Genomic DNA, 16,470 nt, shown 5'->3' on the forward strand with positions numbered 1-16,470 from the left:
TTGCGGTCTGAATCAAATAGGATCTGCTCCTACCTTCTCTCGTTACGCTCGTGGCTATATCTCGTGCTATTATATTGGCTTTTGTAGATGAAACCTTAAACACGAGCGAACCAAAATTCGGAAGAATCCGATGAATTCTATCAAGATAAGATAAATACGTTGGCCAATTTATGGGATCACTAATGGCTTCCATAGACAGTCCGATCATATCTCAATGTTATCTAAGTGTAGGTCACGTAAACTGTGTAAGACCCATAAAACCCCTCTCAACTCCGCAGCAATACGATTTGACGCTGGTAAAAACATTTCTCGGGCATGAAAAGCAGCGTCCCCATGATGATTCCTGACAATCCAAGCTCCGCCACAGATGTGAACATCATTAAGCCAAGAAACATGTATATTACATTTAAGCGTATCTAGTGGTGGCTTAGTCCATCTAACTGCACATCTAGGATTCAGCGAAAGACGAGTTACAGACTGGGTTGGCATCGTCCTTAACTTGTTCCACACCTTAGATTCTTCAAAAGCATGAGCTATAAGTGCATTTAAGTCGCCTTGTGTTCCCGCCAATACCGTTGTGTTCCGATGTTTCCAAATTCCCCAAAGTAACCATGGATTGGCCATTCTCAGAGAAAGAGATAAACCATCGTTACTCATTAAGTTAAAGACAAAGTCTAAGTTATCAGTAATAGACGGTGTGAAACCATGAGTGGGCAAAGGGATGTTAACCCTCTCCCAAACTTCTCGAGCCGGCCAACAATGAAACAAGACATGACTAATCGATTCCCTATCATTTTCGCACAGAGAGCATGGCGATCAATGTCCTTGAAAACTGCTGACGGAGAGATAGTTATCTGGTTATGAATGATGTTATTCCGTTAGTGTGGAAAAGAAGTAGCCGAAGAGTTCTTGGTGAATCAAGGCTGGGGACCTACAAATCTCAGTAGTTCCCCTTCCGTTTTGTTTTGTTGTGCAGGATTGACAAATGGAACGAGAGAAAAAGAGTAGAATGGCTAATAAAGATGTACATTGTGAATTATATAAGAGTTTATCTACAGAGAGGGATATATAGGGAGATATATGTTCTACATGTAATCATGTAAAAGTATACTGCCTGCAAAAACACAAAACTTAGACATATACCAAGAATCACTTTGATCTTTTTTTGTCATCAAGAATCACTTTGATCCTAATGTATAGGTTTTTGGGTTGGTTTTTAATTGATTTTTGCTAGCAGTCAACAAAAATCAAATTTGTATTATTAGGTTTTAGGGAGGCGCTGAAAGAAAAAGTCAGAATCTGAGAGTCTTTGCGTATTTTAATTTTAGGTTTTGCTCTTTTTTTTCATGGTGGCTTCCTCAGCCCTGTACAACATTCTTTGGTTCAAAACGGTTTTGTTAGCATATTAGTGCAGTTTGGTTTAAAATTGTAAACCCGAACAGATTTTTGTGGTTTCAAAATTAAATTAAAATTGTTTTCTTTTGTTTATAAATGGGTAGCAAAATATAGTTCACTTACTTTAAAATTTCAACTCAAACGTCTTTTTGAGAAGTCCTTGCTCCCTTAAAAGTCTTTTAACTTTTTCCTAGTATGTGGATTTACATTTTTTTTTTCTCTCTTATGTCGTGCATCGACAGTTATACACCTTAGAAAAGGATAATAAGAAATTGTAATTCTAAGAGGTCAATTCAACTCTTTTGTTGTCATTGTTATTTTCTTTTTCTTTTTATTATCAACCGATTTTTTTACTTCAAATTACATATCTGAGTAATTTCACAGTTATATTCCAAGGATTCAAATGGTATGATTAGGATTGTTAGATCAAGGTTCCTCAGCTTTTGATGTTAGGTGAATTAATTATAACTTGATGAACGAAACGTTCCTAGATTGCATAATTGATGCTATGATGTTTTGTAAACATATCAACCATATTAACAATAGTGAAACCTTCATTAAAGAAGAATTAAGTAAAAGAAACCTTAATGAAATCGTGCAATTTCAAATAACAAGCGGCGCGGTTGCTGTGAAGAGCGATCTTTTGGGGTTTGGCTTTAGCAGCAGTAAGAGCCTCCGTATAGAATAGAAGCGCCTCCTTGTACTTGCCGTCTCTGTATAGCTGATGCCCTCTCTCCACCTTCCCTGACGCCATCGATGCCATACTCGGGGAGACGAAACTGTAGATTTATCAAAATGCTAACGAGTAATAATTGTAGAAAAAACACTAAACCGTAGATTTTTTATCAAGTACTTTACTATGATTGATTTGATTAGTATGTAGATGGTGGATTGTTCAGCAGTTAATCCTATATAAAATCATGCATGAAAATTAAATAGAAGATATGATAAAATAGATGAAATAAGTTGCTTAAACCGGGAAAAACATAGAGCAGCATCAAATATTTAAATAAGTACTTTAAGTTCCATAGAGCAAAAAGAAAGCCGAGACAAAACCAAAAGTTCCAATAATAATTAAAAAAAAAAAAGATAAGAGAAGCGATCAATGATGCTGATAAGTCATAGCAGAATCCTTAAGCATCCTTCTCCACAATGTTCTTGTTACAATCTGCAGCTCACCTTTCTCCTGGACACGTACGAGGTCGACTGATACAAACCAGTCCTTGTTACTGAGGCCTTGAAGAGCGGTTTTCAAAATCATACGATCCGACACTTGGGAAACACAGTTCATGTTCTTTGCAGATTTTGTCTGTATAATAAACATGAGTTTAGTTACTACAAAAAAAAAAGTTACCAAACTAAAAAAAAAAGTTAGAGATTATATATGAAGAGTCACCTTTGAAAGCAGATACGTTATCATCACTGTAAAGGAGTAGCCCCAAACGGGTATCAATACTAGTCTTCACAAAGTAATTAAGTGTTTTTGATTTCCCAAAACAAAACAAAAGGCTTTTCATATTCCTCTAAGAAAGAAACTCGCTTATAAATCTCAAACAGAGAGAGTGGAGTTTCATTTCTTCTTAACTTCATCAAAACCTTATTTTGCAGATTCTCTCTTTTCATCGTTTTTTCGTCTTCTCTCTTTTGGTTTATGACTGTTATTTATTGAAAGGGTTTGACCAGCTCATAACTTCTTTCTCTTTGGGCCAAATAAGTGGGCCTCACGTTATTTGAAGAGTAAAGAGAAGAAGAGTTGGGTCTTTGGTAATAGAAGCCCACAAGGTAGGTTTTCTTCTAGGGTTTGTGCCGTGAGTTTTACCTTCTCTTGAGCTTCTTCTTGTAATCTCTTTGAGAGCTTTGTGTAACCCTGATTTCTAGTGGAAGTTTGAGGGCAAGAGATCCCTCACGAGACATACGCATAACCACTCGGGGAACTCGTTAAATCTTGGTGTCACAAAAGCAAACACTTAGAACAAGGTTGAATTTACCCCTGCGTTACATAACAACTTAATTACTTGAATTTAACGATGTGAGAGTTTTCTAATGCCTCCTCCCCGTCCGATAAAGGCTGCTCATCAGAGGAAAGTTCAAGATGAATAGTACTGTTCATCAAAGCTGCCATCTCTGCCTTCTTCAATCTCAACATCGTTTTCTATTGTATATCAAATGGATTGGTATAATCAAATATTTTTCTAGTCTTGAAAGACAAAGATTGCCATTATTAATCTTTAAGTTCAATTTGGATTAGCTGCTTTAAATACTTTATTGTGAACCGACCAAGAAGTCATTGTAAACTTATACAAAGAGAGTTCTTGAGAAAAGGAAGAAATTATTTTTTTAAAGGAGAAGAATGCTAAGAGATATTTAATCGAAGTAAGGTTTGCATTTGGTTAAGTCTCGGTTCATGGTGTTTGTCAAACACGAATTGCGGGAAATTGAACCCATAAGTAACAGATTGAAAAAGTAAAGCTTTGTATATAATCATCTCTTGACTACAAGATGTTAGAATTCAAAAAATCTTCAGATACCTCAAGAACGATGATATAAAATCAAAGTTAGTAAACACATTACATATGAGATATTGTTGAATTCTCACCTATCTAACCTCTCTTTGGTTAGATCTCTTGCTCTCTTCTCTCTCACACAGATTTTGTCTTCTTTGTTCTAGAGAGACACAAAAGCGTTTTCCTCCAAAGACTACATTGTTAATTACTTGGATATATTACACAACACAAAGACACATACATATAGTCATATACTACTTTCATTACTTGACACTATTGCACACTTGCACTTAGACCTAATCATAACTCTTACACATTAGACCATACTCCTAGTTCTAGGTACTCTTACACAAGCCTCCTACTTGTGTGTAGCCACACTACTCATTGGGACTCTAAGACAATAGTTAACATCACTAGTTCCTTAGATACTTTACTTGGTTTACAACAAAACACACTTAACTTGTTCGGCCTTTTTACTTGCAGGCCCACCACACAAAACACATTCTTCATTTGGGCCCTTAATCCATCTGCAGCCCATTTACACTTCTCTTCTTTGTCGTTGACCCTTCTCTTCACGATATCTCTTCTCCGACATCGACATCGTCTTCTTCTTACGATGCTTCTTCTGTTCTTCACAACCAAGCTTTACTTCTTGCAGGATTTAATCTAGGATTCTCAATTCCAACAGATATATATCTAATCATGTTTGAGCATGGACACAGCAAATCCGAACTACCATTAGTTTGGTTTTAAGGCTTTGGTGTAGGAGTCGGTCTACAGAGAATGGGATGCCTCTTTCTGTCTAAAGTAACCATACACTTGGCTTGATACTCCACAAGAGGTCCATCCGGTTTCTCCCTCGCCATAAATGTAATGTATGACTTTGATCTCGGTCCTGCGCGATAATAACCTCTCACAATTTCAACCAACTCCACATTCGATTCCTACAACCACAATAAGAAAGGAATGATAATGTTAATGCCAAGTTTGCGTTGAATACTTTTCAGCGTTGAAAATTCTTAAACAATAGCCAGAACACAACTTCTAAGAAGCCTGTCAACCTAACCATTGCTACTGTTAACACCTAAGAGACTGAATCCTCAAGCTCAGACAAAATACCAATCCAGACCTCTCTAACAGCTAGACCTTTTAGTTAGTATTCTTGATTCAGACTTATGAGCTATACCCATCTACACTAGTATGCAGGAAAAGGAGAAAGAACTAACCTTGTCTTGGTTGAGTTTTTGGAGACAAACATAGACCATGTCTTCCCAGTATGCGCGAAAGTCTTTATCAGTAAGCGCATATTGGGAAGAGATGGTCTCTGTTTTATACCTCTGTAAACCCATTGGTTTTATACCTATGTAATGATCAAATGGCTTAAGCGCTGGATCCCCGTAAAATCCCTAACCACACACACACGTTGTACTTAAGAAATCACCATCTATCAATCCACTAAGTTTCAAGGATGTAGATAAAAAAATCAAAGAAGTAGGACGTACCTTGCTCTCGATCATCTGGCGTTTAAAGAGGCAATAGTGTTGTACAGCTTCCTCGGAGAAAGGTTCCTCATCGGAGGAAAATAACACCTCCAGAGATGAATAATCCTCTAAACCATCGAAGCTATCCACATCCCATTCAAGCACCTTTAAGTAATCTATTCCTCCACCCTCACGCTCCTCGATTTTGGCTTTCCCTTCTTCTCTCTCACCATCGCTCTCTTCCTCCTCCTCCTCCGGGTCGAATTCGGCCTTACGCTTTGTCCCGTAAGATGATAACCATGGAAGAAGATCCTTCCATGGAATTTTCTATCATCGTCTCTTCTGCGCATTGATTGAGAAGCATCTTGATCGAGTAAAACCCTAGATCCCCTCCGAGCCAATTATCTTAAGATTCTCGTCCACGATCGCGTAAACCCTTTTAATTTGGTCAAACGGTTCGATTCGGGTCAGAACTACCAAATTTTGGGTTGGAGAAAACTGTTCCGAATTGAACCGAAATAAAGTCAGGGTTCATTTTGGTACTGAATAAACCGAACTCTTTTGTTAAATCAACAATTTTAGACAAAAGACCAGTTTTGGAGTAATGGGCCATTGATGCATCGTTGGCCCAGTAAAAATCCTGACTTTTGATCTGGGAATTTTTCTCAAAATTTAATTCTGCTTCAAATGGGGGAACATCATTTACCTCAACTCGCTCTAGGGTTCAATTATTTAGGATTTTAATCTGTTTGACCCCTTTTGGTTGAATCAATTTTTGAAACCCCCCCCCCCCACTTATTCTCACTACCCCTCCCCTTCCCAACATATTTGAAATACAAATTTACCCTTTTCCTTTGTCCCTTTCAATTTTCTATTTAGTTTTTGCTACCAAACAAACTATTAAAATCTACCAATCATATTCATTCTCTCTCCTTTTTCATTAACCACCTAAACCTACAAAAACCTATAAAAACGGTGGACAACTGAAACCAATAGGTACAAGTATGTTGACGGACTTCTACGAAGATATATAATTACATACCGTTTTCTTTTTATTTTTTATTTTCAGGTTATAATCAAAAAGACTTCAGTCATACGCGTTGCTTATAATAGATACTATTAATTTTCTTGTCTTATTTATACAAATTAATATTTTTTGTTTGGTCAACTAAGTACAACTAAGGTCTATTCACTTTGCTAGTTTTCTGAATTTTATAAAATATGAAAATTTAAAACCAAATTAAGAAAACTTAAATAATGCATACACAAAATACACAACAACTTTTTAACAAAAATTCATATTTTTATAAGTTAATGAAATTTTTATCACAAAATTCCACATTCATACACTAACAATCTTATACTTTCATGGTTACTTGGTCTATTTGAACTAAAAATTTTAAAGTTTCTTAAATACTTATATTTTTATAAATATAAATACTCCAATACATTGTACTGTTATTTTGATGAGACAATAACGTTCCACCCAAAAATAATAATTTAGAGTTGATAACAACTAAATTTACTAAATTTTCGAAATTGTACAATTATGAGCAAAAATGTGCAACCGAGTACAACTTTACAATTATGAGCAAATTTCTACTATTAATTAATTATTATTTTTAAATGATGGTGTCATACAAGATATTTCTCAGCTTTTTGTAGATATTTTTTTTTTTTTATATTTTTAATAAAGCACTTAGTTTTATGGGTGATTTGCAGAAATAACCAATTTTGAAAAAGTTATTAAATTTATAGCATCATAAGTTTGGAAATTAAGTGAGTAACATAAGTAGTGTTTGAAAATACAAAAAAACCCTTACTACAAAAAAAACAATGAGGCGTATGTGAGGCTATGAGAAGAGAAGAGAGGAGAGTGGAGAGAGAGGAGAGAAAGAGAGAGAGAGAGAGAGAGAGAGAGAGAGAGAGAGAGAGAGAGAGAGAGAGAGGAGAGAAAAAAAATCAAACCTTAAGATAACGTATAAGAAACCCAAACAACAAAAGTTTCAGATTTCTCATTTTAAATTATATTGAATTCAATGAACCCTTAATCCAAATTTAACTGTGGCAAAGAGAAACAAAGTTACAAATGTCTTTATTACATATATTATACAGAATATTGCTTTGTTTGTTAATTATTGATTTTTTGTTGGTTATACAATCAAATTTCCGTAGTTTTATAATTATAAAAAACTTTTTCTTTTCTTTCAAAACACTCTTGATTTTAAAAAATAAAAGACTAACATTCATTGTTTTTAGTGATTTTTTTTAATTAAAATACTTATATGCATTTTAATTTTTTTTCAAAATTTTTGTCAAAAAATCTTAAATTCATACATAAACCTAGATACATAGTTGTACATGAACGTACCAGTTGTACATTTTTTTTTCTTTTCTTTTTTCTTTTATAGCTTAGAAGTCAAGCGTAACAAATGTATTTCATTGAAGAAACGTACCAGTTGTACATAAACGACTAAATTCATACATAAATCTAGATACATAATTGCACATGAATTTACTAGTTGTACATAAACGACTAGATTCATACATAACTTTAGAAACCAAAATACCAATCGAACAATAGTAATTAAACACGTAGACACAAAAACCTTATATACCAAATCATCAAAGCATTTTCTTTTTCTGCTTCTCATTCTTATTTCCTTTTTCCTTCTCCTTCTCCTTCTCCTTCTCCTTCTCATTCTCTTTCTCCTTCTCCTTCTTTTTTTCTTCTCTTTCTCATTCTCAATTCAATATTAAACATTTAAAAGAAATCTCAAATTCCATATAAACATGGATGGTTTTGGGAAACTCTCACAATCTCACTATCTAAACCATAAACCAAAGAGATCAAAGCAATATTTATATAGAGTTTATTTTCAACAAAGTTCAAAAACTTATCCCATAGAGGATAAATTGAAAGGAGGATTCCCAAAATTCAAATCGAAAAAACGGCAAACTAAAATCCGAAAATCTATTTACAAATCAAAATCTTCAAAACCCAACCCAATCCATCCGTAAATCAAACTCAAGAGCAAAGATGTGAAATTGAAAAGGAAAAAGAAAAGGAAGACCAAGACTGTGAATCTGAAGTGGAATTAGCCAACGGTAGTTATGAGGACAATCAAAACTCATGAAAGGGATCTCTTATTCTGTCTAAAAAATCTCTATAAATGGTGGAGAGAACAAGGGGAATTGAGAATCTGATTGTGAATATGGATTTTAAAATTTCAGGTTGGAAGAATGGATGATCAGTTTGTGAAGCGATGGGATCCATTCAATGAGAAAGATAGCGTGAAGCTACCTGGAAAAAGAAAGAAAAAAATTAAGAATTTAGGTTTTTTCTTTTATTTTTGGATTTGGGAATAAAAGATCCAAACTCATATGGATTTAGATCCAAAGTGTGGTTGGGTCGTAAATATATCAAATACCCTCAGATTTATTTGTCTTTTACCAATTATCTGTATTAAAATAAATAAATAAAAGTATTATTCTTATATGGGGGGATAAGTAGAGAATGTTTGAAGCTTGGGGGGCGAAGAAGATGAAAATCCAATTATTTACAACTTCTATTATTTACAGCTTCTTCTCTTCCTCAATGGCATATGAATTCTCAGATTCTACTTAGTAAGGGTTGAATTTGGATCTTCAACAGTTGCAGAAGAAGAAGAACGAAGAACAAGAAGAAGAAGAAGAAGACGTAAGAAAAATATAAGCAAGGACTGACGAACAAAGGAGAAGAAAACTAACAATGGAAGAAGAAGGAGAATAATAAGAAGAAGGTAATTTCTCGTTCAGGTCGCCGCTTGTCGACACTAAACTGAAAAAGTGAGAAATTCATAAAATTTTAGGGTTTAGTTAACATACTAGAGGATTATTGTGAAGTAGCTGAATCTTTTGTTGTTTATGGTTTCAATTTCAGGGAAATTTGGTTGATGATGAAGATGAGGAAGGATATGGGCCACTTATAGGTAAAAAAGCTCAAACAGATTAAACAGCCCAATCCTCTAAATGAACAAAAACGGGAGCACGAAGCCCGACAAAAAAGGGAACAAGACCAAGCCGATCAAGGACAAGGCCGACAATATCAAGCCCAACCAGTTCAGCCTCAAAGCAAAATACCGGTAATTTTGTCAACAATCTCTTAAAAATACCCTAATATTTCTTAAACTCAAGAACCGAAATGACTTGGAATCGAATCGTTGACCTGAATACCCAAACACCCAAGACTCTTATTTTTGATTGACACGACATCTTTTCATACCTTAACTCTTCTTTTTATATTTGTGTAGCTCTTTGGTGATGGCGGCCTCATTCTTACAGATTGGACAACTTCACATCTAATCGATGATCCTATCGATCAATACAAAGGTACTTCTTACACTCTTAATTTGAGTTTTAATTATCATAATTACCCGATACTATATTTTTGTTGTTGTTTCTAATTGTATTTATTGTTTCTTTTTGCAGATACTTGTAGTTCCGTTGTCTTCACAAGACTTACACAGGCATCTTACAACAAAGATAGACATATTGCCCCACGCCAAAACATGTCATATCGAGATTTGGTAGAGTACCTTAAAGGAAAATCCAAAGGACGAAAGCTTTCCTTCCAAAATTTAAATGAACCGATCAAGTACATCCAAAATGTTGGGCTTCTTAAAGATGTGAGTGAGTTATATTATAAATTCTTTTAATTCCTAATCATATATATGAAAGAAGACTAACTCTCTCCCACAACTTGACACATCAGCACATGAGAGCTTGCAACCTAGACTTCATAAAATAAGTAATACATAATTAGTAATTAATTCAACATAACAACTAAAATAGGAGAATATAATTAATGAGAACTTGAACCATCACTCTTTCTACATTTTTTTAATTCAATATATCCTCTTTAATTTTAAGATCCACTTAAGTGGCTATAGTGATGATAAAATCCAAACATGTTACACATATTCCTGGCCTAAAAATTAGACGATTATTATGAAAGAAACTAAATGAATATGCAGATTAAATATATCTAAGCTTTTTGAGATTTATGCTAAGAAAACAAGTAATTTGAAAGATATTTGAGGAACTATCCTTATAACTAATACGTAAGATATAACTGATTTTGTTTCGAAAGAGAAATAGTTGATATAGTATATTGATAGAAAACTTGCCACTCTAATTACTTTTGTAGGTCATCTATCATGTACCAGCTGTTATAACTGAAAAATGTGATGCACATGTTATGTTTGTCGTAGCAAAAGACATGATAAAGGCTCCGAATGGAGAAAGCGGATCGGACGGAGCAGATCAAGCGGATCAAGCAGATCAAGCTGAACAAAAGCGGATCAAGTAGATATTGCGGTACAAATGCGGTTCAAGCGGTTCGAACGCTTCAAAATATATTTTGAATAGTGACATCAATAAAATTTTGCGTCTATATTAAAAAAAAACTTTATCTCACATTATTTATTGATTTGGACATTATTTAATTTTCTTAATTTGATTTTCTTTAGTTTTGAACTTTATATTTTAAATAAAATAACTTATATACTATAATAAAAATTAAATAAAATCTGTAATAGCTACCTTATTATTCAACATAAAGTTCTTTACATTTATATGTACAAATATTTATATGATATGTTATAATTAAAATTAATTATTTTTAAAATATAATTATAATAATAATAAAATAGAATAACAAGAACAAAACTAGTATTTATATAATTTATATTCTAGTAATTACAGATAAAATACCAAAAAAATTAATACCATAAGATTTTGGTTAATCTCTAATCTAGTAGTTAGAAATAAACATGTCTATTTTAAATATCAAGAAAAGAAAGAAATAAAAAACATAAGACAAAAGCAGAACAAACTAAAAACACAGCATAATAGTGGTATTTTTACTGTAACATGCGGATCCGTGTATTTTCTTCACAAGATTGAACTGCTTGTGGATGTACTGCACTTGTTATTTTAATAATAAAATTTTGCAGATCAATTCTATTATCTTGAATGGAAGATACAATTGCATTAGTCCCGCTCTGCTTTATATTTGTAACTCCTCTGCTCTCCCATTCAAACCCAAAGAGTGGATTGCATTTTTTGGTGACCCAAAATCCATGGGGAACCGAACAAGGCTTATGGCTATTATTGGTTATCACTACAGGACGATGGCAAGTTTAAAATATTTTGGCCACTCTCATAGTGGAAAATATTTTTTTTTTTAACAGCACTGGTTTTTATTTCATTTTCGTCAAATGATTGCATGGTGATTAACACTTTTCTTTAAACAATCTTTTGAATGGATTCTCTTATTGTAAATCACATTTTATTGTGTTAATAATAAGTTACTTGTCATTAGCCATCATTTATAAAAGAAGTAAATCAAAGATATTAACTCTGTAAAAAAAACAAAGAAAAATGATATTAACTGTTTTTAGAAACTACACTGTTACAGATTTAAGAGAAACTTATTTCTTTACCACTCAAATATGTAAAAATGAACCAAATTTTAGAAAAGAAAACTCAAACGAAAGCAGTGCTTTTAAAGCACCACTATTCTTTAATAGAAAAGAAAATCTTCTTAATAAAGTGCAGGACACATAAATAACCAAACAAAAACAGACGAAATTATTAAGAACATCAGTTAAAACTGGTAATGCATCCATTAAATCATTAAGAAACACTATAATATGACTTCATAAAATAATACCTTTCCCTAAGTCCACCATGCTCTTAGTCTTTCACCTAGTTCACAAAACAACAACAACAACAAAAAAAAAAAAAAAAAAGTAAGCGAGCAACACCTATATACCAATTCGTTATGGAATGCTCAACCAAGACATTATGTTGAGATGGGTCTTTTATTCTCATATTGTGATATATTTCTAGAAAACTATGGACATGACAAACACTATATCATATTACATAGCTTCGAAGCCAAAAGGCACATATGATGTTTCTCTAAACATGTTTGAGCCTACTAGACTGAGAAAATCAAAGATTGGTTAAGAGAAACACCATACAATAAAACAGTTATGGCTTTGGTGTAGGAGTCGGCCTACAGAGGATGGGATGCCTCTTTCTGTGTAAAGTGACCATACACTTGGCTTGATACTCACCAAGAGGTCCATCTGGCTTCTTCCTTACCATGAATGTAATGTATGACTTCGATTTAGGTCCTCCGCGATAATAACCTCTCACAACTTCAACCAACTCCACATTCAAATCCTACAACCACAATAAGAAAGCAATAATAATGTTAAAGCCAAGCTTGCGTTGAATAGTTGAAAATTTCCAAACCATTACTTCAAAGTTCAAAGAAGCTTGTAAATCCTGTCAACCTAACCATTGCTACTGTTAACACCCGAGATTGAATCCTCAAGCTCAGATAAAATTCCAATCGAGACCTCTCTTAGAGCCAGACCTTTAGTTTTTTAGAGAATAAATTAGATTTTCGTTTTCGTGATTCAGTCTAAGCTACTAAACTAGAATGGAAGGTGCGTGATAGATTAAACAAACCCACAAAAAGAAAAGGGTAAAAGAGAGAGAACAAACCTTGTCTTGGTTAAGTTTTTGGAGACAACATAGACCATCTCTTCCCTGTACTCGCGAAAGTTTTTTATACCCCTAATCGCTTCCCACTCCAAATTCATTGGTCTAAATCCTTTGTAATGATCAGTTGGCTTAAGCGCTGGATCCGCGTAAAATATCCATTAATCCACAACAATTTCAAGAAATTTAGCTCAAAATTCAAAGGATTAGGACATACCTTACTCTCGATGATCTGGCGTTTATAGCTGCAATATTGTTCTATTTGTTCTTCGGTGTAAGATTCATCGGAGGATAATATATTAATATCGGCTCCAGAGATGAATAATACTCTAAACCATCGAAACTGTCCACATCCCATTCTGGCACCTTAAAGTAATAATCTGTTTTAGCCTTAGGCTCCTCAATTTTGGCTTTCCCATCACTGCCTTCTTCTTTCTCACCATTGCTTTCTTCCTCATCCTCCGGGTCGAACTCGGCTTTACGCTTTTTCAGGCACGAACTAACCACCACTGAAGAAGATGCTTCCATGGAATCTTTTATCATCGTTTTCTCTGCGCATTGATTGAGAAGCATGTTGATCGACTAAACCCTAAAACTCTCTCTGATCCGAACAAATTGGGAAATTGAAATCGGAAGATTCTCTGGAAATAACGATGGTATTTAAATTAGATTTTAAATCACCTAGTTACCTTTTGCCCAGGAAACGTGTGTGATATTAACCCAAGTGCCCTCCTAATTTCATTTTCTTTTCGGGACATTTTGAAAAATAACTCAGATTTCTGTTGAATTTTGCTTCTTTTTGTAAATAATCAAAATAACATGTAAAAGATATAATATGAGATAAAAATTAAAGTTTAAAAAACATTACCATAACTAATAATTTGAGTAATTTAGAAAAAAAAAAATTACCACAACTATTCTTGATATAATATGAGTAAAAAACTTCGAAACGAGAAGATTGAAAATTTAAATTTTATTTTTCGAATTCTAGCTAATTGGTTCTATTTTTTTGGGGATATTTAAAGGTCTATTTGAGACAATTATTCATATATTTAAATAATATTAAAAATGGAAAATTTTGGGACATACGTAACGACATACTTGTTACATTAAGTTAAACATATTAAAAACAAGATTATTATTTGACAGAAAAAACGGGTATTGTATATGACAAAAACTCGGATGAATACGAGATAAGATAGTTTCTGTTCTTTACCGGACATACCTAATCTTTTTGTTTGATAATTTTCAAAACCAACGCACAGAAGAACATACCTTCGAGTCTTCTATATTGGTCAAGTCTTGGGAATCAAACAAACGCAAAACAGAGTTGGATTACATACCTTGCTCTTAACGATATATAGTTTATAGATATGATAGTATTTATTAGCTTTTTCCATGTCGGGATAAGACTGTTCATCGAAGGAAAGTTACGAATTTGAAGATGTATAATACTCCAAACCTTCGAAGCTATGCACATCCCATTCAGGCGCCATTAACATATCAAAATTAGCCTCATGCACGTTTGTTTTGGTTTCTTCGTCGTCACTGGTATCTTCGCTCTCATCAGCTTCCACAGATTCGATTTCTTCCATCAACTTGCTCAACTTTTCTTCTATCATCGTCACGTTTGCACACTGATTGAGGACCATGATGATCGACTAAACCCTAATCCTCTATCTGAAATCCCAAAATCCTAAGATGTAATTCTCTAGACCGAGCGATGGTATTTAAATTACCTTATTATCCTAGAAACATGTGAAATTTAACATAATTGTCATCCAATTTGGTCTTTCAAAAAAAAATTCTTTTTTTTGCTCAGTTAAAAAAAAAAGTTCAACAATATATGTTCCAAAGACAAAAAGATTCACGCATTTTCATGATTTTAGAGTTCTTAGAATTTTTTGTTATAAAAGGTTTGCAGACATTAATTTTTTTCCCCAAATTAGAGTTTTTAGTTGAGGTATTAGAATTCTTTTTATCAAGAAAGGTACTTATAAAAATAAGTATCAGTGTGTGAAATCCACTACTTCAATGTTGGAATGTTACACCTTCCTCAAGAAGGAATTTGAGTAAGAAAGAAGTTGTGTAACCCATTATTATATGATCTTATCTTCGCAAAACATGCCTCTTCAACTAGTTGATGTAGTTTTAAGCTACTAAAATAATAACCGGGTAACTTAAATAGTGAAAACTGATAACAAACTTAATAGGATATGTAAATCACTTGGTTATTGGTCCATGTGTTGAAATTGTGTGGCAATGAACCCACAAACGGATAACAAATCATGATTTTCAATATCTCAAATGAGAAGTTGTGGGACGATCCATTCTAGATACTAAATGCTGTCATCAAGAAAAATTATCTAACCACAAACAAAAAAAATTGAGCCAATGCATCATGAACTTCTTCATTCTACTACTAACAATTGATTTTCTAAATTAACTTTACATTTACATTCGGGAGTGACTCAAGATAATCTAGATCAAAATTCCCTAAATAATCTAAAAATCAAGAACCTTAATATGAGTCAAAATCTCTTCTAATAAGCAGAAAATAAGCTAAAACAGCACAAAAAGCAGCAACAACATTGCCTTCTTTCAAAAGAACCTTAAACACAAATCCGACAACTTCTCTCGTAATCTTCCTTCCTTCAACCACTAAAACTCTTCTTGATTTCCCAAAGAAGGCAAGCAACACCACCACCGATATCCAAATCACCATCACCGCCGGAACCGCCACCGTCATAGCAGCCACCATCGACATAGCTCCAAACATCGCACCGAGCACCACCGACGCGTATACCGCCGGTAATCTTGAAGGAGAATAATCTGAATTTGATGACGTGTATTGAAGCTTGTACCAGTTAAGAACTGATCTCAGGAGGTTCCATGAAGAAGATACGAGAATTGCGTAGACAGCGATGAAGAGACAAACCCATGTCCGTCTTTTACTCATGATTGTGATGAAGATATGATACGATCTTGGAGATTCTGTTTGATCTGCCATTAGAGATTGGAAGTTCTTGCTTATCGATCGAATCTGTTTTGAGATTTGTCTGCGACTGAGCAAAATAAAATAGAGCAGTTTATGAGAATCCTTACACTCAGTCGTAGCGCGTGTCGTGTACGCTTCTTTGTGAATTTGTTTTTGAGCTGGCAATCGCGTGGTTATGGTTCACACGCGCTTTAATATATTTTTTTTTGTGAAATATGAAAAACATTTGGTCGAATTTGTGAGATAATGAAATGGTAATTGGAAAGATTGTGACTGCATTGTTTTTAATAATTAAGTAAATTTAAATTCTGTGGAAGTATATTTAATCAATAAACTGGAAAAACAAAAGAAAAGATTTCGTTACCATAACGATTTAAATTTAAGATTTTGTTATACAGAAAAAGAAATGTAGAAGATTTTTTTCTAATTTAGAGGAGTCAAACAATGATATATAACAAAAAAAATCACAATCCGGTGGATTTGTGGGGTAAGTCATTAATCTTTTACTATTTTGTTTGGAAAAATTAGTAGTCAA

At 33.6% G+C, this 16,470-nt stretch overlaps 5 protein-coding genes across 5 annotated transcripts; 1 reads left to right on the top strand and 4 right to left on the bottom strand.

The window, feature by feature from the left end:
• Nucleotides 1-202: 202 nt before the first annotated feature.
• On the bottom strand, nt 203-869 carry AT4G03566 (ribonuclease H). The gene has a single exon (NM_001125454.1). The coding sequence runs from the start codon at nt 655-657 to the stop codon at nt 205-207; it is 453 nt and encodes a 150-aa protein (NP_001118926.1). The 5' UTR covers nt 658-869; the 3' UTR covers nt 203-204.
• A 1,182-nt stretch (nt 870-2,051) lies between these two features.
• On the bottom strand, nt 2,052-5,744 carry AT4G03570 (Cystatin/monellin superfamily protein; the record flags this gene model as incomplete). Its single annotated transcript, NM_116595.1, has 9 exons — nt 2,052-2,174; nt 2,594-2,704; nt 3,215-3,269; nt 3,411-3,547; nt 4,377-4,529; nt 4,712-4,843; nt 5,126-5,305; nt 5,402-5,488; nt 5,679-5,744. The coding sequence occupies 9 exons, from the start codon at nt 5,742-5,744 to the stop codon at nt 2,052-2,054; spliced, it is 1,044 nt and encodes a 347-aa protein (NP_192266.1).
• A 2,879-nt stretch (nt 5,745-8,623) lies between these two features.
• Nucleotides 8,624-10,730, top strand: AT4G03580 (uncharacterized protein; the record flags this gene model as incomplete). The annotated part of the gene is made up of 6 exons (NM_116596.1): nt 8,624-8,674; nt 9,036-9,080; nt 9,352-9,504; nt 9,673-9,751; nt 9,851-10,047; nt 10,569-10,730. The coding sequence occupies 6 exons, from the start codon at nt 8,624-8,626 to the stop codon at nt 10,728-10,730; spliced, it is 687 nt and encodes a 228-aa protein (NP_192267.1).
• A 1,688-nt stretch (nt 10,731-12,418) lies between these two features.
• Nucleotides 12,419-14,589, bottom strand: AT4G03590 (Cystatin/monellin superfamily protein; the record flags this gene model as incomplete). Its single annotated transcript, NM_116597.1, has 4 exons — nt 12,419-12,613; nt 12,937-13,076; nt 13,273-13,488; nt 14,400-14,589. The coding sequence occupies 4 exons, from the start codon at nt 14,587-14,589 to the stop codon at nt 12,419-12,421; spliced, it is 741 nt and encodes a 246-aa protein (NP_192268.1).
• A 687-nt stretch (nt 14,590-15,276) lies between these two features.
• On the bottom strand, nt 15,277-16,267 carry AT4G03600 (pyrroline-5-carboxylate reductase). The gene has a single exon (NM_116598.3). The coding sequence runs from the start codon at nt 15,945-15,947 to the stop codon at nt 15,459-15,461; it is 489 nt and encodes a 162-aa protein (NP_567259.1). The 5' UTR covers nt 15,948-16,267; the 3' UTR covers nt 15,277-15,458.
• Nucleotides 16,268-16,470: the final 203 nt, after the last annotated feature.

Source organism: Arabidopsis thaliana, chromosome 4, assembly GCF_000001735.4.
Source record: "Arabidopsis thaliana chromosome 4, partial sequence".
Taxonomy (NCBI): Eukaryota; Viridiplantae; Streptophyta; class Magnoliopsida; order Brassicales; family Brassicaceae; genus Arabidopsis; species Arabidopsis thaliana.